The 22,958-nt window shown below is 34.7% G+C and overlaps 1 protein-coding gene across 1 annotated transcript in view; it reads left to right on the top strand.

Moving 5' to 3' along the window:
• Positions 1-608: 608 nt before the first annotated feature.
• BTBD9 (BTB domain containing 9) overlaps positions 609-22,958 on the top strand; it is a 132,278-nt gene continuing 109,928 nt past the window's right edge. Inside the window, exons 1-6 of the mRNA XM_015821058.1 lie at positions 609-637; positions 5,851-6,062; positions 7,229-7,592; positions 8,397-8,661; positions 10,298-10,517; positions 11,800-11,919. Coding sequence (XP_015676544.1) covers positions 5,878-6,062; positions 7,229-7,592; positions 8,397-8,661; positions 10,298-10,517; positions 11,800-11,919 — 1,154 coding nt within the window. The 5' untranslated portion in view covers positions 609-637; positions 5,851-5,877. The remainder of the gene's footprint in view (positions 638-5,850; positions 6,063-7,228; positions 7,593-8,396; positions 8,662-10,297; positions 10,518-11,799; positions 11,920-22,958) is intronic.

The raw sequence follows: 22,958 nt of genomic DNA on the forward strand, positions 1-22,958 counted from the left end.
TTTTATGTCACTGCATTGTGATATCACAAAATATGTTTCAGTCCTTTGCTCTTGGTAAATGAGGGTAACTCATACTAAACCAAACAGTCAAAAGTATGGGGTATCTAAAAGGGAAGCTCCTTTGATAGAACCTTTTGAACAGATTCTTCTACTTTCTGCTTTTCAAAAACATATCAGCTTTATCTCATTGCGTCATGAGAAAAAATTACAGGGGAACCGCATGTAGTATCTTGAATTCCCACATGAGAGTGTAAGAAATTTACTAAAGCAGTTTTTTTCTATACAAATGATCTGCATCTGCTGTCTGGCCAGAGATTCTAGCTTTGGAATGCAAAGGTGTGCAATATATACATTGGTGTTTATTGTAACACTCAATAAGGCATGGAGCTATAGACCATACAAATAACATTTTCTTTTTTTTAAGACCATGCTATGCTTATCAATTTGTACTAAATTCTTATGCTTTTCAGAATAATTCTTGTGGTTTCTTGCTATAGATAGTAAAAGAAAGACAACATACATGAAATAAGTAAAATAAAAATAAAAGAAGACATGTTACCTGGGGAATTCTGGAGTTCACATCAACATCTTAAGATTACTGAGGTTGAGAAACACTGTTTAAGACAGTTGCCAACAGGTACTGCATAATGGTCCCATATGATCCAGAGCATCTTTTCCCCCTTTGGATCTCACTTCCCCCACCCTAAAACATTATATTTGGTTACATTTGCATATGTCATTTTTCTAAGAAATAAAGGTTGGGATTAAAGTTATTTTTATCCTCATCGTAATCTTGTGTGATGTGATTGGTTAGGCTGAAAATTATTATTAGGATATGGTAATCCAATGAGAAATGGAGGATTAGGATTTGCTGACCCACCTGAGGTAGCAAAGATGTTTTGGATCAGTCCTTTCTGTCTGTAAATATCTTTTTTTTCTCACAATGTGCTTGAGACAATGAGTGGTCTCTTTACATCTCTTTCCAGAATTGATAATTATACATAGATACATATCTGTGTATGTTTGTCAAAATTTGTTTGCTAAACCTATGGCACAAATATGAAATGTGTTTTGCATTAACTATAAGATGTAACATGTTTTTATGATTTTATTTTCTCTATGTATTATGTCTGTATCTGTTCATTCTGGAGAGCTTAAATATTTTAGCCTTAAATTAAATCTGTGTGCGAATTTAAGAGAAACAATTGGTTTCAACCTTCATGATTGAGGAAGATTTTGAATTCAAGGCTCTGATCTAGAATTAATCATATCCACTCTTTTGGTTCAGAACTACTGTATCACTGTGGTTCTTGGTTTGCTTAAAAAATGTTTGCCTTATTTAAGAAGGATGCCTTGAGAACTAGGTGGATGAATATTAACACTGTAAGTAAAACTGTGATTTTGATAAGTTATTTTATTGTTTATTTACCAAATTACCTGAAGATTCTTGGAGCTCTGCAATATTAAATGCATAAGAAAAAATATGCTACAAAAGTACACAAGTAAAAGATCCACATACAAGCGAAAGAATAAAATTAAATTTAAAAAAATTACAACTGAACTAAGATGAAACCAAGGCCCAGTGTGCTTTTGAAAAGCTCTGAGCAGTTTCTGAAAGGCAGTCTCAGGCTAAGAGCCAATTCGAAATTCATTGGGAGGCTTTTCCAAAGGACTGGCACAGCCATTAAAAAGTAATGCCACTAACAGTTGGCATTAAAGTAGATTGAATTGAATGGACCAATTCTGATGGGAGAATGCAGTCTTGTAGTTAATCAGGCACCAAGTCATGCAGGTTAATATCAGCACTTTAAATTTTATCTGGAGATCTATTAGTAATCAGTGTAAGACCTACAGCACTTATATAATATGCTTTCATAGGCAAACACCAGTCAGTACATCAGACAGTACAATTTGAATTAACTGCAGACTCTATGAAATCTTCAAAGTCAGCCCCATGTACACCACATTATAGTAATCTAAGGGAAGTCATTGTAGCAAAGTCCTCCTGACCAGATAGGCCCACAATGGTGCACCAGCCAAAGCTAGGAAAGTGCCCTCTTGACAGTGGCTTCTATTTGCTTTTCCAGTAGAATCTAGGAAAGGATCTTCCAGGGCAGCTTGGCAATCGGTACACCAATAAGCTATCTAGCTTTTCATATGGCCCAAGAACTCGCAGCCTGCCCACTGCAGGAGCAGTGCCTACACTGACTGATAAGCATCCCAATAAATCAGTGCCATTACCTCCTCTGATGTTACTGGCTTTAAGGCTTGATGCAGGAACTTAGACCCAGCTGGGCAGACCTCATTCTTACCTTCACTCAGCCAAATCTCAATAACAACAGGCCTGACTGTTCACATACCAACAAACCATGAATTGGAATGTTCTTACACTAGACCACGGGTATCAAACTCGTCATGTCACGTGATGTGTCACAACGTATCGCGACTCTTTTTGCATTGCCGGCAATGGGGTAGGCGTGGCTTCGGTATGATGAAACTAGCTTGCGGGCCGGCAGTTTGACACCCCTGCACTAGGCATTTACTAGCAACACCCTAAGTCAGATTCACTCACCATTTGGCAGAACAGACTATCTGGTTTCTCCTGCTATATGTCCTATGCGTATGAGTCTTGTATATGATGTAATGGCATCACAGGAGATCCTTGTCAGCTTGCACTGAACACTTTGTAGCTTGCCAGGTTTTACACTGTAAAACCTAAGAGTTCCAGCTCCTAAAAAAACAAACAACTGTAATCCACTGTTGACAGGCCATTTTCCTGGGAAATCTCTGACTGGCTCAGATAGAGAAAAGTTAACTAATTGTTGATTTTAGGAAAACAAAAAGAAAACATATTTTCCATGTCCACTGTACAAAAATGGCAGCCCAATAACTTTCATTGAAGAAGCCTTATCTTAGAATGAAGTGATTCACATTGATATTAATAAAAGCAGTTTGCATTATGTTGATTTACTGTGAGTCTGGATGGATTCAGTGGTATACAGATCTAATAGAGAAAAATAAAATTACTCTAGTAAATTTTTAAAAACTAGCAAAATAGAAACAAGCTGAAGTACCAGGGATGTGCTCTTAAGGAAGTCTTCTGCAACTGCATAGATTTAACCAAAGGACAGAATGAACTTTCTCATATAAGGTGTCTTGTATGTGTAGAGCAAGTTCTTTGAAAATACAATCACACTGTAGACTATGCTGAAATCTAAACTATTTTTATTTCAGATATAGATAGTTTAATAAATAGGACATTGTGATATTTTAAATCTATAATATCAAATACTGTACTTTAAATTCAATCTAGAAGCCATCTAGAGACAAATAGAACTATTTTAAAATTGGAATCTCATGTCTCAGTATTTTATAACTTATTCTAATCTAGTTTCTGAAAATTCTTAAAAGAAGCATAATTACAGTAAATTGAATATCCATGGATGGTATGAAAATATATTAATACAATAGAATTATTTTACTCCTTCCTTTCCTTTGGCAGCTTCTGTCCTCCCTTATATATCTGCTCCAAAGAGTAGTCCAACATCCAGAGCAGGTTTTGGGGACATTGAAGGGGCTGCAGAAGGAAAAAACTACTAATCTAGTTGACTGTTTTGTTGACTGAGACATTTAATATTGTTACATATATTTAACAAAGTAACACAATAACAGAGATGGAAGGGATCTTAGAGGTTTTCTAGACCAACTCTCTCAGACAAGTGATTGTCCAGTCTCTTTTTAAAAACCTCCAGTGATGGAGCACACACAACTTCTGATAGCAAACCATTCCACTGATTAATTGTTCTAACTGTGAAGAAATTTCTTCTTTTTTCTAGTTTGGTTTTCTCCTTGATTAGTTTCCATCCATTGCTTCTTGTTCTGCCTGCAGGTGCTTTGGAGAATAGGTTGACCCCCTATATAACTCCCTATTTAACAGTTGCCTCTCTCCTCCTTGACAAGGAAAGTTGGCAGAATTTTTCTGTGACCTGCATTACAGTTTCATAAAAAAGTTGGGAAACAGCTATAAAGCTAAATGGTTTTTGAAGATCAAAAGAATTTTAAAAATCATGTTTTGATTGAATATTATTTTGCTGAGTTTTTGTTTGTTTTACATTTTGTGTCACACAATGAATTTTTCAGAAAACAACATTTCACTCTACTTTGGCTTAACCAGACTTCATGTTACATATCAACATATTGTTCTGTATAAATATGGACAAAGATTAAAGAACAAGAAGCTATTTTTAAGTGGCTAAAACTCTTAGCTTTGTTATCTATCACTCATATTTTAGTTTGGAGTAATGTAAGTTAAGGCCTTACATCATGTTAAGATCTTATATTAAATGTGTTAAGATTTAAGAGTTGCATAAGTACTTGCTCTTTGTACAACAAAAGATGATTTGATGATATAACCATAAGATGATATCAGTACAATTGTGTATGCCTAAAATAATGAAATGAATATTCTATAGCTTTATTCTTGTGTAGATAAGAAACTCTTATTGGAAAATGCAAATTGTTTTTAAATGTGCACAAAGCCTATTTTTCCCAAAATAGGAGTTTAGGGGGTGGGGGAAAGTAACTTCAAGCTACGTGAATGGAAAAAAAGGGCAAAAGTGTATGTTTTGCAAATGTCATGTACTGTAAGTAGTCCTTGACTTATGATATTCATTTAACAACAGATCAAAGTTATGACAATGCTGAAAAAAGTAACTTATGATCTGTCCATGGTAATGTGATTGTGATTTAGGCACTTGGCAACTGGTTTGCATTTACAGCAGTTGCAATATCCTATAGAGACATGAACATGATTTGCTACTTTCCCAGCTGGCTTCCGACAAGCAATTGGGTCTGATTACCTGATGAATCACTTGCTTAATGACCAGAGTTCCTGTCCCAATTGTTATCATAAATCAACAGCTACCTACATTCCTTTCAGAGGTTTATTAGAATATAAATAGTTGAAATTTCACTTTCTGTGAAGTCTCTATCCTATGAGATTGGATTCAACTAGAGTTTTACAGGAAGTGAATAGTTAATTTTGCCTTGATTAAACTTATTTCTTAAGAAAATCTTCTAATATTAATAATTAAAAATCACTCTTATCTCCGTTTCAGATAATTAATTAGACTCTGGGGAAAAGAGTTCATAAATATTCATATTCTAGCTAATTACGCATGAAAGGTTCTGTTACAGCTTTCAGTATTTGATTTGAGTGCTCCTATATAGGGCCTAACTGATCTGCGGTTACAGAATCAGTCTTGTACAGAATATACAATTGAGCAAGCACTATAATATAATTATTTTATTTATTTTAATTTTTAGAAGGGCCTCTTAGTATGGTTTATATATCAACATAACAGTTTTAGCACTGATTTGATGAAAATATTGCTGCATTTTGTTTATGTCTGTTACATATGAAATTACATTGAAAAAAATGATTAAAGTATTTGTTTTCCCAGGCCTTAGGTTAGGGTGATTAAGTTTGGGGGTTTTTTTACTGCTATGAGCTAATGAGTTTTGCCTTTTTCTATATAAGTTGCTTCTTTCTTCATTGGAAGACTCTCTGAATCACTAAGAAATAGGACAGTCTGGAAATTAAATTAATTAATTAAATAACACTGCTTTTTTTTTCTGGGTGGCGTATATTTCCTCGATTTCTTTTCCCAAAAGAATATTGTGAAATAGGTTGAGCTATAAGAAAATGACTGGCCTAAGGTCACCAAGTTAGCTTCCTTGGTGAATTCGTGGACTTAATTCTGCGTCCTAGGCAGTACCTTTATATTTAAGTTATGGTCCATTTAACATTTATAATGGTTTTCTTCATTATTCTTATGCTGTATTTTTTAGGTGTAGCATAAACATTTCTTGTACAACATGAGCAACAGTCATCCACTCCGACCTTATACAGCAGTAGGTGAAATAGACCACGTTCACATTCTGTCTGAACATGTTGGTGTTCTGATGAATGGGGAGGAATACAGTGACGTTACCTTTATAGTGGAAAAGAAACGATTTCCTGCACACAGGGTTATTCTGGCTGCAAGGTGTCAATATTTCAGGTGAAGTATAATGTCTTTTCAGATGTACTTTGAGTTTCTGGTAAGCAAGATGAAGTAAAAAGCCATTAAGAAATAATCTGATGCTATCTGTCCAACAATGCTTTTTTTTAAATGTAAAAATATAAATGTACACTGCACTGTTATACTTGACTACCATTACATACGTTTCTCAAACTAATAGGCTACATTTCAGGAGGATTGAAATTCAGAATGGTCACACAATTGTTTCCAGCAAAAATTGCTTTAACAAAACAAGTTAATGCTGTGAAACAGATTATGAAATTTCCCGTTATCTATTTGTTCCCAACTCTTTGAAATGCAAGAATCTCATAAAATTAGTTTCTGGTTGAAATCTGGTATTAAAAACTGAAGAGAAAGGCAGTTTGGTATTAATGGTCTTTTTTCCCTTTAATTCTGTTATTTTTTCTTGTTATTTAGGGTATTTTTTTCTTTTTAAGTATATAGTTTATTATGCATACATTTATTTTTTTTCTTGTAGCATGTATACTTTTCTATAATATCTATAATGTTGTCTAGTATGTAATATTTTTGAAGAAAATGTAATAACAATGGTTTCAGAATTTGTAAAAACGACTCCCCAAATTAATTCCCAAATCTAGAGCCAATAGATTGTCTGTGATGGTTAATTTTACGCATTTCCAAGGAATTCCATTTTTTTTTTCTCAACCTCCCATGGTACTGTATATTCTATTTTGGAAACTCCTCCAATCCTTTGAATAACCATTTCTCAAAGGCTACAGGCCTTGAGGGGAAGGAGGGAACAGAGAGGACAAATACTGCAAAGTTCCTTTCACTAGCACAGTGTTCAGTATTGCCGTGTCTCTTGTTTCTAATGCAAATCCTGCTGCGTACAGTATCTCTATATTAAAGCAATATCCTTTTTTCATTTTATATAGCTGTCTCCGGCAATCAGTTGCAAGTAATTTTTAACTACTTGATACAAGCTGTCAACAGCCTCAAATGCAAACAAAAGACTATAATTTTTGTCTTAAGAACTAAATGTGATGATTTTACAGTGGTAAAAATATCACTTGCAGGAGGAAATTTTGGGATTTGTGTTATTTCATGCTTTCTGTTTTAGGGTTTGCATGATTTTATCAAATGCAAATTTTTCACACCTTTATTCTTTCTCTGCCTTTGAACAGAGCGTTATTATATGGTGGAATGCGTGAATCTCAGCCTGAAGCAGAAATCCCTCTCCATGATACCACCGCAGAGGCCTTTACAATGTTATTGAAATATATTTATACCGGTCGTGCCACATTAAGAGACGAGAAAGAAGAAGTCCTGTTAGATTTTTTGAGTTTAGCACATAAATATGGTTTTCCAGAACTGGAGGATTCCACCTCTGAATACCTTTGCACCATTCTTAACATTCAAAATGTTTGCATGACCTATGACGTTGCTAATCTCTACTCACTACCTAAATTGACATGTATGAGCTTCATATTTATGGACAGAAACGCTCAAGAGGTACTCTCCAGTGAAGGTTTTCTGTCTCTTTCTAAGGTATGAGAACAATTTAGGTTTTTTTAAAATTGCTTTTTATACATATTTGAAAAATATTATTGAAATGGTTGAAAATAGAATTTAAAACTATTATCCAAATGTTTATCTTTCAGTGGACCAGATGGCATTCAACAATAATTTGGCTTTTCCTACATAAATCCTTTCAATAATCAGCCATTCCTGGAATATGTTCTACCTGAATAATCATTGTTCCATTTTTCAGTCACAATTATTCCTCAGTTCTTAATCTTTCCTTCTCTGAAATGTGTTGAAACTAGGAAGATGGCTGTTGAAAAGGCTCTGTGTTCAGGAGATTAAAGTTTCTGTGCTTGCGTGTAATTCTGTAATCATTAATTAAAAGTATCAATATGTACTTATAATCTGCCCCAATCCTGGAAGATTCTGAGTAGAGTAACAAGAACCCACATTATAATAAAAAGCATCTTCATGAAACAAAAATAAATTTCAGTCATGAGCCAGGGGAACGGTTTTGCTCCAAGTTAATTTTATTTATTAATTTTATTAATGGGATTGTATTAAACTATATGATTTATATAATAGAAATGAATAATCTTTAGTTTCAGATACATGAATGGTTAGTAAAAAACTGCTGCTAATATTGCTTTATATAGGAAGGATAAAACTTTTATGTGGATATGTGGGGTGTTGGTTTTATAAGCAAATGTTTATTGCCAACAGAATTTATTAGCTCATAATGAAGATATTGTAGAATTCAAATAGTATAGTTTTACTTGGAGCTGACTGAACAACCTTACATTAATGCCATTTCTTTTTACTTTTTAGCCAGCACTTCTCAGTATTGTACTGAGGGATTCATTTGCAGCTCCTGAGAAGGACATTTTTCAAGCATTGATGAATTGGTGTAAACACAATCCTAAGGAAAATCATTCTGAAATCATGAAGGCCGTGCGCTTGCCATTGATGAGCTTGACAGAGCTTTTAAATGTTGTAAGACCTTCGGGATTGCTATCTCCTGATGCTATTTTGGATGCCATTAAAGTTCGATCTGAAAGTCGGGACATGGACCTCAATTATAGGGGCATGTTAAGTAAGTATTTTGAACTTGCAAAGGAAGGTTTTATACATGTATTTTTATTTCTTTTAATTTAATTTCTTTTAATTGAAAATGTTGTTAGCCAACTGTTGTTGCTAAACAACTGTTAACCAGCAGAAGTATGTAGCCTTAATAACTGATTGTATATCCTAATTATATTGCCTGGTCCTAATTCATCTAATCCTCAGTAAACCAGTGAAACATTTTTCCTTGTTCCTTGGTATTGAAAGGTTGAGTCAGTGAAAAACTATTCTTGTAATTAATCCTATTCTTAAGTGGGTTGGGAGTGCTACTGCATGGCGTATGTGTCACAATAATTAGGGGAATGTTTTATGAACCAGTTTTGTTTTCTTTTTATGATATAACTTTAGGAAGTTGTCTTCAGGGCACAAAGAAATGGGTGGAGAGGGAAATATTAGTTCTTTGGCTGATCTTCTATTTATGGAATTTTGAGATATAGCCATCATTTTTCTGCAAAAATTCAAACTGAATCCATCTTGAATATTTCTTAATTCTAAATTTCATTAAATTAAATTGCTGTAAATTTTTATGATTGGTTTTTTTTCTGTTCCCATATTCCATGTTCCTTTATTTGAATGGGTTTTTTATAAAGAGGCTGTTTCTATTAACTAGGTAATTTTTAATTATCGATCAAATTTGATTGATTTCTCAGAAATTAGCATTTTATGCACTTTATACAGTGATTAATATCTATATATTATTTATAAGGATGTAGGTTTATACATATGTTGTATGTAGCATGTTTGAATGTGTGTTATGTATGTGTACACTTTTGAGAGCAAGCAACAAAATTTCATTTTTAATGTGTGCCAATATGCCCACAGTAAAAAAATTCAAATAAAGGTTATCTATCTATCCATCTATTTATCTATCTATCTACCTATCTATCTATATATCCATCCATCCATCCATCCATCCATCAATCAATCTGTATTCAAAATATTAAAGGTTTTAACATGATCAAAAAATTATTATTAAATTTATTTGCAGCCTATCTCACTATGGAGCTACTCTACAACAATAAAAAAAACAAGGAAATAAAAAGGAAGTTTAAGCAGAGTAAATGTAAAATAATAGAACAATAAAATAAACAAAAAAGTAAAAGACTAAAAAAATGACGAGCGAGGGAGGAGCAGAGAACAAGCAATGACACTTAGTCTTACATACTGCTTCACAATAGTTTACAGAACTCTTTAGTCAGCATATTGCCCCCAACAATCTGGATCCTCATTTTACAAACCTTGGAAGGATGAGTCAACATTGAGCCATTCAGAATCGAACTTCTGGAGTGAGCAGTGAGTTAGCTACAGTACTGCATTCTAACCACTGCGCCACCATGGCAAGGGAAGGAAGGTGGCATCTGCTGTCAATCTAGCAGCCACCTTCAGAGTCAAATTCCTTCATTGGGTCCCCAGACCAACTTGCAGAACCAAGTCTTACTCATTGGGGCTTTGGTTGTTATGACTATGTTATTGCTTTCTTGATTAGTATTTATTGAACTTTTTTCATTGTTCTGACAAAAGTCACAAGGAAGCGGTGGCGTATATTATCAATCAATTGGAAATGTGCTAGAAAGAAAAAATAAACTATTTTTCATTGCTGTTTCCAGTACCAGGGGAGAACATTGCCACTATGAAATATGGAGCCCAAGTGGTTAAAGGGGAATTGAAATCTGCTTTATTAGATGGAGACACACAGAACTATGATCTAGACCATGGATTTTCCCGACATCCTATCGATGATGACTGCCGTTCTGGTATTGAAATTAAATTGGGTCAGCCATCAATAATCAATCACATACGAATACTATTATGGGATCGAGATAGCAGGTTGGTTCTAAGTCTTTTTGTTTTTCATTCTTGTCCTTTAAAAAAAAGATGAAATGAGTTTGGGAACATGGTCATTTTATTGTCTTCAGGCAGAACTTCAGCTGACACAAAGAAATTTAGTTGAAGAAAACTTATATGAAGTGATCTCAAGTACATAAAATCATTAAAATGAAATAACATAGTAGAATAATGAAAGATAAAGACACGGTAAAAATAAGTGGGAATATTCCATTATTTTAAAAAATGATAATATTTTGTTCTACAGATTTCAGAAGTTGATCAAAACTTTCTACTTTTAAGAGTGCTTTAATTATGTTGGTCTTTGATTATAATAAAGATCTGAGAGTCTTTAAATGCCTAATTTCACTGCTGTTTTTATAAAAATACTGATTTAAATATTTTTATTACTACTTTAATAATTACCTATTGTTTTACGAACGCCAGTTTGCACCATGTTAAAAATAGGGAGACTAGTCCTAGTTCTGCTTTAGGCACAAAGCCAGCTGGGTGAGCTTTCCTCTCTCAACCCTAGAGAGGAGGCAGTACTAAACCACTTCTGAAAACTGTTGTGAAAAAAACTTGCAGGGACTAGTCAGGGTTAGTCACCAGAAGTTAATACTGATTTAAAAGGTACTAAAGGGGGAAATAACGTATTTGATAAAGCGAGTAAGAATAAAAATTGTAGAAGATAAACGTCAAACAAAAATTATGGAAAAATGGGTTATAAGGTACAGATGTTGATAAAATACAATAACGTATTTGATAAAGCGAGTAAGAGTAAAAATTGTAGTAGAAGATAAACGGCAAACAAAAATTATGGAAAAATGGGTTATAACACATCCACATGCTCAAGCTGTTTAATGATATCTATGATCTACTAAATATTTTCAGGTTGCTGTTAATTTTTTTATGCACAACTTCTCTGGTTAAGTTTAAATTCTAAAACTAAAAACACACAATACTTTCTTTTATATCTTAAGCATGTTAAATATTTGCATTTATCTGAAAGTGAGGTGGATTTGTTGTATATTTAACTTTATCTTGCCTCATAAAATTGATGAGTTAATCAAACAGTTCCTGCAGAACTGTTGAATATATTTTGGGTCTTTGTAAGGAATTACAAAGACAGAAGGAAGCAAAATTAGCTCACTTGGCCTAAATATAGATTTTTATTTTTTAGCTAAAATTGAATGTAATGTAATGATCCCCAGAGTGTATACAACATTGTGTGAAATATTTAGACAGTTAACGGCAATATTTTTAATTAATTTGATCCTTAAAGGTCGTACTCCTATTATATTGAGGTATCCATGGATGAACTAGACTGGATTCGTGTAATTGATCACTCCAAATATCTATGTCGATCTTGGCAAAAACTGTATTTTCCTGCCCGTGTCTGCAGGTTAGTATGATGTGACTGTTTTGATTCCATACTGTTGAAACAAATTTGTTTTACTTTAATTGATTAGAATTAGGTACAATGGTTAGTCCAGTATGTATTAGAATAACCCAAACTAACATTTGAGTAGTGATACTGAAATAACTTTAACAAAGTCTGCTGATATTCTGAAAAGTTAATAAAAGTAGCTTTTAGAAACATACTATAACATATAATTAATTGTTGCATTTGGTTTTTTATAAATTAAATATTGTAATAAAATAAAATATCACCAGCATCTAGTACAATGGTTTAAGAGAGAGAGAGAGAGAGAGAGAGAGAGATTTGTTTCATTGCACAGTCTCTTTTCTTCAGTGTCACAGTCCAGTCCAAATTAGTTACAGTGAAACCTCAGTTGTATGGAACAGAACAATATTCCATATTGATTAACAAGATTGTGTAATGACATCATTATGAAAATACCACCAATTATGTAGTGATATTATTGTAGTAGTGATATCATTGTATAGTCACTATAGATAATATACTACTGCCAGTGATATATTCTCTGATTAAATGGGCATTCATGAATAATAGACACACTTATCCCTTTTAAACACATTCCAGTTAGTCCATTAAAATGATGTTTCATTGCATACTGTTTTACATTTTGCTACTTGGGGAATGGGAACAGAAAGTAATGGTGAAAAATCTTGAGATGTTATGAATGGGGTTAGTGAATACTCAACATAGCAAGAATATGAAGTTGATTTATGTGACAGATATAAATGTAGGAGCTGTGCTAGGAAAAAGGGAGTTGAACTCTGTATTTCTTGATCTGAACTTGGGAATGTGATTGTTCATATTTCTTGTGGCATTTGATACTTAAAATAGGAAACAAAGACTGGGTCTAACTGAACATAAGATGTTAATCAAAAAGAACAATCCTTGGACCTGAATAATCATATGTGTATCCCAAAGATGTTTTTTCAAGAGGCAACTTGACTTTCTTGTTTTTCTTAAAGACAATTTGTTTCTCATCCAAGAAGCTTTTTCAGCTCAGAAAAGCGAAACGTCCTTAAAGAAAAAACAAGAAAGCCCAGTGGCCTCTTGAAAAGCACCTTTGGGACAACTATGACCAGGATGACTGAGAATCTCCATAAACAGTCATATATGTATTTCTGGTGATATCCAGATGTTGGGAATAGTGGGAGGGTAGCAAGAATATGTAGTTTCACAGTCCCATTTTCAAATGCAGTTTGGGAAGCTGGAAGAGAATAGGCCACAACTTTATCACAAAAGAGATGGGGGATTATTTCATGGGGAAATGTCCTTCCCGAAATCTACATATAGATATACTTTCTGTTTACACAAGAGTCTTTCATTCCATCCATAGCTGCCACTTTTGATAGATAAAGATTTCTGTGATAGAAGCTATACAAAACAATGTTAGAATAGTTTATAAGGAATAAAGGAGAATGGAAAGTTAGAATAGAAAGGGAATTGCAAGATATCTATGTTCATTTATATGCGACAATATATTTGATATTAGGAAAGTATTATTTTTGTAGCACTGGAAATACTGATTGTTAAACAACATTAAAGAGCTATTTGTAATCAAATGGATTAGAAAATAAACCCGTACATATTACTTAGCTAGAAAATTATTTATAACACTATTAAGAGGCTAATGATGTAGGTCAATATTCATTGAAACAGATATAAATAGATTTATCTGTTGAATCTCAGCCTGCTCAATCTGCTTGATGAAATGCACTTGTTTGCCTTGGGTTCACGATGCTAGGTGAGAAGTTAAATACAAGGTTGCATTAAATTTTCACTAAATATGGCATCTCAATTTGTATGTAAATATGAGTCATATATATTAAGAGAGACTTAGATAAAAATAATCTCTATTCCTGAGGATATCATGATTAGTTCAATTTCATAGTGTCTTGGAAACAACAAAACTATTGCTTGTCCTTGATTTCATTGAAGTTTCTTTGCTTTAGGCATTTGTTTTGTGTTCTTAGTACAGTACTTTTTCTTTTCCTAACTTCTTGACTGCGTTTCCAATAATAAAATATCATTGTGATGCAAAAGAAATTCTACAAGATATTGTTTCATGAAGTAAACAAATCACTAATTTATTAATTTTTAAATGAATCCTAGAAGATTTACAATAAACACAGATTTAATCTGCTCAATAAATCATTTGCTGCATTATTTGCAATGTATTTTCACACTGCAAAATTGATTTTTAGTAGCAATCTGAGAAATCCAAATTAGTTTTCTAAGCTATTAATTCTGCTGTTATACTCTGTGCGGAATGTATTTTAGCAGAGGCTTGAAATAGACCAAACTATTTACTTATGATTATACATGTGTTACATGTGTTTGTCATTTGCTAATAGTCACTGTATTGTTTTTTTTCTCCAAGTGTCATTGCACAGGACAAATTTATAGAAGGGACTCTAGTATACTATTCTTTGATAAAAGTGAAATTAAATCTCCAGATATTTTTCTGCTTGTGCAAATGAAAACACGAGATCTAATGATACCTTGCTTATTTGGAAGAACCAGAATTTAAGATTGAATTTAATCTTAACTCTCCCCTTTACATGCATATAAAAAGGGAGATTAGACAGAAACAATAATTCAAACTATTATAATAGTCTCAGTAAATCTTTGCAGTTTTAAAGTTAAATTATTGGAGGAAAAATTCTCTTACATAGCACTTAGCAAACATTTGTCAAGCAACAGCAGGAACTATTTTTCTTGTGATTTTGAGCTTATGGATTTCTTTCAGCATAAATCATAAGAGTCTATTATGGACCTATTATTGTTTGGTTTATAGAAATTACTTATGCTGAAGAAACTGGACAAGTATAGCATTTATTCTTAAGGATTTACTAAAACATTCTCATTGATGTTGTTTTAAACAGAATGTTAGAGTTAGGTAATTAATTAGACCATTTTTGTATTTAAAATAGCAAGGCTCTGGTTTTTTTTTTTATCTTCATTTTATAGGATGACTGTTGTATTCACAATTCAGAATGCTTGGGGCTTAAGATTGTTTTTTAAATTGAGATGCACGAAGTCGGCAGTGTAGTTGATAAGTGTTTATAGCTTAATGTGATGTATAAACCCTATCATAATTTTGGCTTTATGTACTTCCTTCTAAATATTATTATGATTAAATGCTGTTGTCTTTTTCTGTTTATCTTATAGCAAAAAAACAACAACAGAATTTTTCCTGTCATTCATAAAACAATAAATCAATCTCATAGCCAAATAGAATAGTAATTTTCTTGTCAGAATAAGGAGGGAGAGAAAAACTGTTGCAAATCTAAATGTAAAATAGCTTTAGTAATAGTATCAATGGTAATACTAGTTTTTGTTTGTGTAAAATGAAATAAATTGCTGGCATAGAAAAGGAAGTTAATTTAGATGCTAGACAAATCTCAGTTTGCTAAACTTCAGGCGTTAATTATTTATATCCTTCTGGATAAGTTTTTAGAATTAGTTGTTAGATTTAGATAATAAGTGCTAAATTAATGATCAATATCCATCTTCATTGTGACATAGGAAAATAAGCAAATTTGGACAAGCTTCCTTCTCTAATCCCCTTTATTAGGTTTGATTATCGATTTAATAGTTGTGCTTCTTAAATTTTAAATCAGCGAGGTCTCTATTTTCTTTCTGAATTATGTATTTTTATGAAGTTTCATCTATCTTACACAATGACAAGAAATTCAGTTTAGCAGATAGCAAATTGGCATGTAGCCACATGGTGTCACTAAAATATAACTCAATCTTCTAATGTTATCTTTGCTATTTTAGGTGATATGCCTAATAAATTATTATTATTGTTGTTTTATTTTTATTCTTCCTTCTCTCTTTTGCTCTCTCCCTCTCCTCCCCTTAAATTTACCTAATAATCCTGCCCATTTCCCCACAATAGCAATAGTGAGGTGGGTTGGGCTGTGCCAGCCCCCCCAGATAAACCAGACAGGAAACTCAACTATATGAACTAATTATCAGAATAACAGAGTTGGAAGGGACCTTGGAGGTCTTCTAGTCCAACCCCCTACTTAGAAAGGAAATCCTGTACCATTTCAGACAAATGATGTTGGTGGTATTGTTTATGTTTATGTTGAAAATCTGAAAATAGAAACTTCCTGCTGCCACTTTTAATTTCCCAATTAATTAGGGCAGGTCCTTCCTAAGTCTCTTCCTCTGATTGTTAATCAATTGGGGACTCTTCCCTTTTTTGTTTGATTGTTTCCTGGGCAGCATCTGTTCCCCTTGTCCCCCAAGGTAATCCACAAATTTCATTACATCTATTCACCACAGATCACTCAAGCTTTTGGTTAACACCATGGCCAAATAGTACACATACATTCACTTCCCCATCAATCTTCAGAAGCATTCCTTATACATTTATTCATAAATGCATTAAAGAACCATGGGGAAATCAGATATCTGTGTCTTTGTCCTGCTCCTTATTGAACTATTTTGCTAAGCATTCAATTTATCTCTTACGCTTTATTTCTATCATATACTGCTGTTATGACACTCAGAGACAAAACTTTAAGTCCATATTTGTGCAAACGTTTCATAATTCAAACCTTTTCACTTTATCCTTTACTTTGTCTTCTTTAGTAAATGTGCAGCATTTGTGCAAACTTTTTTATATTCCTCCTCTCCTCTTCATTACCATCATTTGTCACCTCATCATTTTTTTCAAGTTTCTTAGAGAAATGCATTAGTTTCAATTCCATTTTTCCATTTATCATTCCTTTATAGACTCTCAAATATTTTCCAGCATTCCCTTAATTCATTTTCTTTCCATATTATTAGCTCAGTTTTATTTTGAATTCTGTTCTTCCCTTTACTCACTTCCCAAGTATTTTTTATTTCCATCAACATGTTTCTACATTTTCTTTGCTTCTCTTAATTTTAACCATTATTGTTCTTTTTGATCACATTCTTGCCAACTATCCTTTTTTCACTCTACAATAAGTTTCATTCTCATTTTTTCAGCAGTCATTCTTTTTAATGCATTTTCATCTTATCCACAATCTTTTTTGCTTCATAATACTACTGACATCCTTTTAAAGGGGTCCTTGATGGTCTCTAAGCTCAGAGAGCTACAAATATTCCCTTTTATTGGCATCCTTTTTGAATCACCCATTTAAAATACTCCACATGCTTCTGTGGCAACTCATAAAAGGAAAGTTCTTTTTACTCTTTAACAAACAGTTTCCGCATCCCCTTTCCTTGTGGCGACTTTCACATTCATTCTTTTAAGAGATTAGGGTTTTTTTTCCATATGGGATTTGCATTTTTTTCTTCTGCAGCCATCAACTTTTATTTTTTGCTGTTTTCTTTCATTTTACTTCTCGGGCAAAATCCACATTTGACACTACCCAATAGTGATTGGTTCCACATTAACAGCTTCCTATCATACATAAATTCTCCCTGCTATAGGTGGCTGACCATGGAGCTTGCAGAACACTTTTGAAAGAAAGCGGTCACACTTTGATAGGTTGTATCAGGAGAAAACAGCTAGACAAGAAGACCAGCTGGTTAGAAAAAGAAAGGGAAGCTCAGATTCTTGCTTTTAAAAATATAAGCCCCTGCCAAGGTACATTATGTATAAGAGTTTAGAACAGGCATGTCCAACTGCCGGCCCGCAGGCCAGATGCGTCACGCCGAAACTACGCCCACCCCATTGCTGGCAATGGGGAAAAAGTCACGATACGTCGCGCAATGTCACGTGACCTCGCGAGTTTGACATGCCTGGTTTAGAAGAAAAACCATATTGTGCATGGAGAGGAAATGAGGTAAAAATTTGTTCCTCTTCACCATTACAATGATTGTAATACCCTGGTAGAATGCAGAGAGTTCACAAGCTGTAAGTTATCAAGTAACAGCTCTTCTGCCAAAGCTGTAGTTGATGACACTTCAGTTTCACAGCTTTGTACCTTTCATCTTTCTGAAAGTCCAAACCTGCTATAAGGAGAAAGAGGACTGCCAAAACGGACAAAAGAACTACTTCCAAGTGCTCTAATGCAGGGCTTTTCAACCTTTTCACCGATTGTACCACTTTTAGAATATGGCAGTATTCGAGTACCACCTAGCAAGGTGTCAAAAAATTGATGACCAAAAAAAAAACCTGTTCAAAGTTGCAATTGCACTGAAATGACTTATGACCATTTTTCACACTTATGACCATTGCAGCATGCCCAAGGTCATGCGATTTATATTTGGATGCTTGGAAACTGATTCATATTTATGATGGTCACAGTGTCCCAGGGTCATGCGATTCGCTTTTGCAACCTTTTGACAAGCAAAGTCAATGGCAGGGCTGCTGGTGGCCAAGTGCTAAGGCGGGACTTCCTTCCCTTCCTCCCTCCTTCCCTGCTTCCCTCTTTCTCATTCCCATTTCCTTCTGAAGGAAGAATTTTACTTCCCCCCCATATTTTCCCTCTTCCATATATTCATCAAACAAGGAAAAGCCTCCAGAGATAGAAAAGACAAGCCACTGAGGGAACTAGCTTAAAAAGGCACATTTCCCTTTAAGAATTAGTTACTGGCCAGAAAGGAAAGTTACTGCAGCTGGCACTTAAGGAAGAAAAAAAAAAGGTAGTAAGTACTGGCTGCCGGCTAAGGCAGCCTCCCCAAATGGCTCCATTCATAAGTAAAGGAATGCTATAGGCAAAATCCATTCAGGAGAAAAATACTTCAAAATCCCTTGCAGCAAAATTTACAGCTAACAATAGAGCAATAGAATCTAACATGAGACATCAGCCATCCGCCAAATAGAAAGCCCACATTGCACAAATCCCAGAACTTCAAAGTCACAAAAGCACATAAGAATCCTTTCACTCTCCACCTCCCTCCCTCCCTCCCTCCATGCCTCACCTCCAGCCGATGCTGCCTTTCTTCATTGCTGCCTTTCTTCATTCCTTATGGAGGACGACCCCTCCCCCACTGTGTTTCTTGCCTGTTTGTTGCTGCCAGCATGGATGGCTGTCACAGAAGTTGTAGATAGGCTCATGGCCGGCCTGCTTGATCTCCTCTCCTCTCCCCCCACCCTCCTCCTCCTTTCCCTTCCGTGCAGCTACAGCTGACTCCACCTCCTCCCAAGGCTGCGTCTTTTTTTCTCTCTCACTCTCCCGCCCAAACTGCCTCCTTTTATAGCCTCTCCTGTCTCTGCCCCCCCTCCTTTCTCTTCCGGGTGAGCCTGGGGCCTTTGCCTCGCCCCAGCCACTCTGCAGCTCTGGAGGACTCTCTCACAGTAAGTCCTGCGCTGTGCTGGCTCGTTCCCTTCCCCACTACACTTGGCTAGGCAGAGCCATGTACCACCTGCTACGTGCTAATGTACCACAGGTGGTACATGTATCACCGGTTGAAATCCCTGCTCTAATGCTGGAATAGCACAAGGGCGTCAATGTTTAGGATTTGGGCTAATGAAATCTGGTTTTTGAGGAGACTGGGAAATCAATAGGATATATGAAGCTGTTTCTTTTTGCTATCTCTCCCCCCACCCCCAGCAAAATACATAAAGAGTATATAGTTCTGGCTCCTGAGATGCAATTGGTCAAAAAAGCATCTTGAAATCTATAAGCTAATTAAGAGGGCTTTAAAATGCAAAGCAAAAATTTATGGAATGAAAAAAGTATGTCCAATAAACCTGCAATAGAGACTGCATCTGCAGACACCACCCAGGTGTAATCTAATGGTATAGATTAATTTTCATGGATAATGCTCGATTTATAAGCATAATGGAGCCTGGCATTGTATTGCAGGTTGTTAAGCAGATCATTACACAACCAGTTTGACTTTTATGACTTTTTTCACAGCAGTCATTGAGTGAATCACCCTGGTCATTAAGCGATCACCTTAAGCGAACCCATTGTCTGCAATGGATTATTTTTTTTCCGAAGTTGGAAGTAAATATTGGTTTCCAGCAAAAAATATATATAAATTGTGATCATATGACTATGGGATGTTTCAAACAGCTGTAAATGTGGGCTGGTTACCAAGTGCCCAAAATGTGATCACATGACCATGAACGAATGCAAAAAAGCATCTTTTGGGGGGTCCATCATAATTTCAAATGGTCACTAAATGACCAGTTATAAGTTGAGGAATTCTTATAATTGTGAAAAATTGGAATCTGAAGTTAAAACAATAGTAGTTAGCATGTTAACTCATACCAGTGTTGCCTTTGTGTTATAAAGTCCTCCAGCTGATTTGCAACAAAGTTTTCTGACAAGGAAAAATAAGTTTTGAATCAACTATTCAGTATAACATTTGAGGTCTAATTATCAAGCTGCTTGAAGAATTAATTTACACATTGCAAATATTAATAATTCTGCAATATGTCACAGGTTTGCAAATTTGTTATACATTACACAAGGTTATAAAACTGATTGCTAAAAGACTATTGTTGCGTGAGGGTTTTTTCCCATTCTCAAAGAGCTGTGTGTTACCAACGTTATTTTTGCTGCCAGAATTAGCTATACTAATCTGTCTAAATTTTATTACCAGATCAAAGCAAAATCTAAACAGGTATTGAAAACTCAAATAAAGTCATACAAATAGTCACTTACGGTAGACAACTTAATCAGATTACGGTAATGTTTTTTTTAGGTACATACGGGTATAAAGATTTGTCTACTGATATCAAACAACTATCTAAAAACTTTGTTTGATAGGACAAATTTAAGTGTGAAGTTCACCAGTATAGATAATGATACAATTTCTTGGTGATCATGCATATTCATATCTTTATTATAGAATAAAAGGAATATTGATGCATATTTGTTACTTACAGGAGACAAATTTTTTCAAGCAAGCTGGTATTATGTTTGCTTTAATTGTTGGCATGATTGAATAGCTATTAATTGTATATTGCCAGGAATAAATCTGGCCTTTTATGTTTCAATTTGATTCTCGTGCTATTTCAGTGCAGATTCCTGTAAATATTTTTTTTAATGATAACATCCCAAATATTTTGTGATACATATACTGAGCATTGTATTTCTTTAGGGAAATAAACCTGGTATGCCACAGGAGAAATTTTAGAGACATATTACAAATTCTTTATTACATGTATTTTTTTACCTTTTCTTATGGAATCCAAAGTGGCATATATGAGGACCTTTTATTTTATCCCCTCAACAATTGCAGGGTAAGTTTGACTACGCATGGTGACTGGACTTCCATAGATCTAGCTTACGAAATAAAGAGTATCCTAAATTGCATAAATATTTATTGCTAATGTACCCATCTTTTTGATTTAGTGTTAGTATGGTCAATATTATTAACTCTACATATATTTTGTTTGTATGTTGGTATAACATTTATATTTACACTTCTGAATAATTTGGACTTATGTCAAAATTGTTGTAGCTTACAACAAAATAATTTAGAGTAAAAACATTCACCATAAGTAAAACAAAAACGTTTTGGAATGCGCTTTGTACAATATAGGTCTAGTAAGCAGGTATAAAGATGTTTTGTTGGGGAAAAAAACTTTTAACTTCAAAGGTTAGCTAGCTACGGTGCTGTAATGAGATGGACATTTAAAGCTTGCAAAGACCCAGCATCCTTTATTTTGTTGTACAACTTTTGGAGATGACTTTTTTTCAAGGGAAAAAGCTGCAGAGAGATTTACTCTACTCTTCAGCTTGGAGTGAAGATAAGTTTGTTTTTTTTAAAAAAAGAGATAGAGATTGGAGGGCAGAGGGAGAGTTTAGTTTTAGCACCTAATTGGATGAGGGTGAGGAGATCAGCAAGTCTGTTCCTGTCAGCTTTTTTTTTTTTTTTTTTAAGAAATGTGGCTTTCTGGTGGAGAGAGGAGGTTAAGAAAGGGGAAGGTTTTGGAAAGCTTATTCTGAAGCTGCCTTCCAGGAGGCATGGGGAGCAGGTCTGCGTACTGCAGGTCCCATTGGAACAGAATGTGGGGGGGAAGAGAGGCGGGGGGCACTGCAGCATCCCCATGGTCACTTTAGCATCCCCCCCATGGTTAGTGAATGACGGCAGTGCAGCTATTGTAACTTTGACACAGGAATGTATATAGATTTGGGGTGTCAATCATAACTTTGAACCATTGTTAAGTGCTCTGCTGTTTTCAGGAACCACCTGTAATCTGTCATGAATGCTTTAATTTGGTTTCCTGTGTTAAGCAGGGAGTTAGCCTCAATATCCTTATTCAATTCTGTAATTCTAGGAACATCATTTTTTAAAAACTGGTTTCTTCCCCATGTTTTGGTAAAAAAGTTTTCTTTATTAAATCTTATACAAATTTTAGGGGGTTAATTTGTCCTCTATCTATATATTAATAAAATTCTTCTGTTTGCCTAATGTTCAGTTGGGTGAGATGGTTCATCACAGGGCAACAATTTTTAAATCAATCTATCTCAAATGGGCTAACTTAGAGAATGTGTCCAAAATATGAGACCCATTATTCCCATGGGATTGAAATTTGGCAAAGCTGTGGCTGCTTCAATCAGCTGTAGTCATGTGATCATTTTCAACACTTTCTGCCAGTTCCCACAAGGAAATTCAATAAGGAAGTCTGAAGTTGCTGCCACTTCTATTGCTTTTTGCCCACTGTGGTTTCTCTGTTAAGATAAGGAAATATCTCTGAAACAATAACCCATTGGGACATGGGTTGACTAGTATACTCTAAATGTATGCCTTATCTCTTTTGTCACCTCCGTTTGACATAGTTCTCAGGTGCAGAAGTTCAGGATAATTAATGAGGTAGAATTTTACAATGAGATAAAAAAAAAATCATGATGCCTTGAAATAAAGGAACAAAGAGTTCTAACATATTTTAGAGCGGGACTTCCGGTGGCAGGCGCCTTCGCTGGACGCAGCTGTTTGCTGCTCCCGCCTGTTTCCGCGTAAAAGCCGTTTTGACAGCCTGCATCAGCTGTCAAACGGCTTGATACCTTTCCCCTGGGCATAGGGGGATAGGTGAGCTGCCCGAGGTAGGAGTTGAGTTCCCGAGTCGTCCCTTGTGGACGATGTAGGTGAGAACT

This window comes from Protobothrops mucrosquamatus, unplaced genomic scaffold (assembly GCF_001527695.2).
Source record: "Protobothrops mucrosquamatus isolate PMUCROS unplaced genomic scaffold, P.Mucros_1.0 scaffold1240, whole genome shotgun sequence".
In the NCBI taxonomy this organism is placed as follows: domain Eukaryota; kingdom Metazoa; phylum Chordata; class Lepidosauria; order Squamata; family Viperidae; genus Protobothrops; species Protobothrops mucrosquamatus.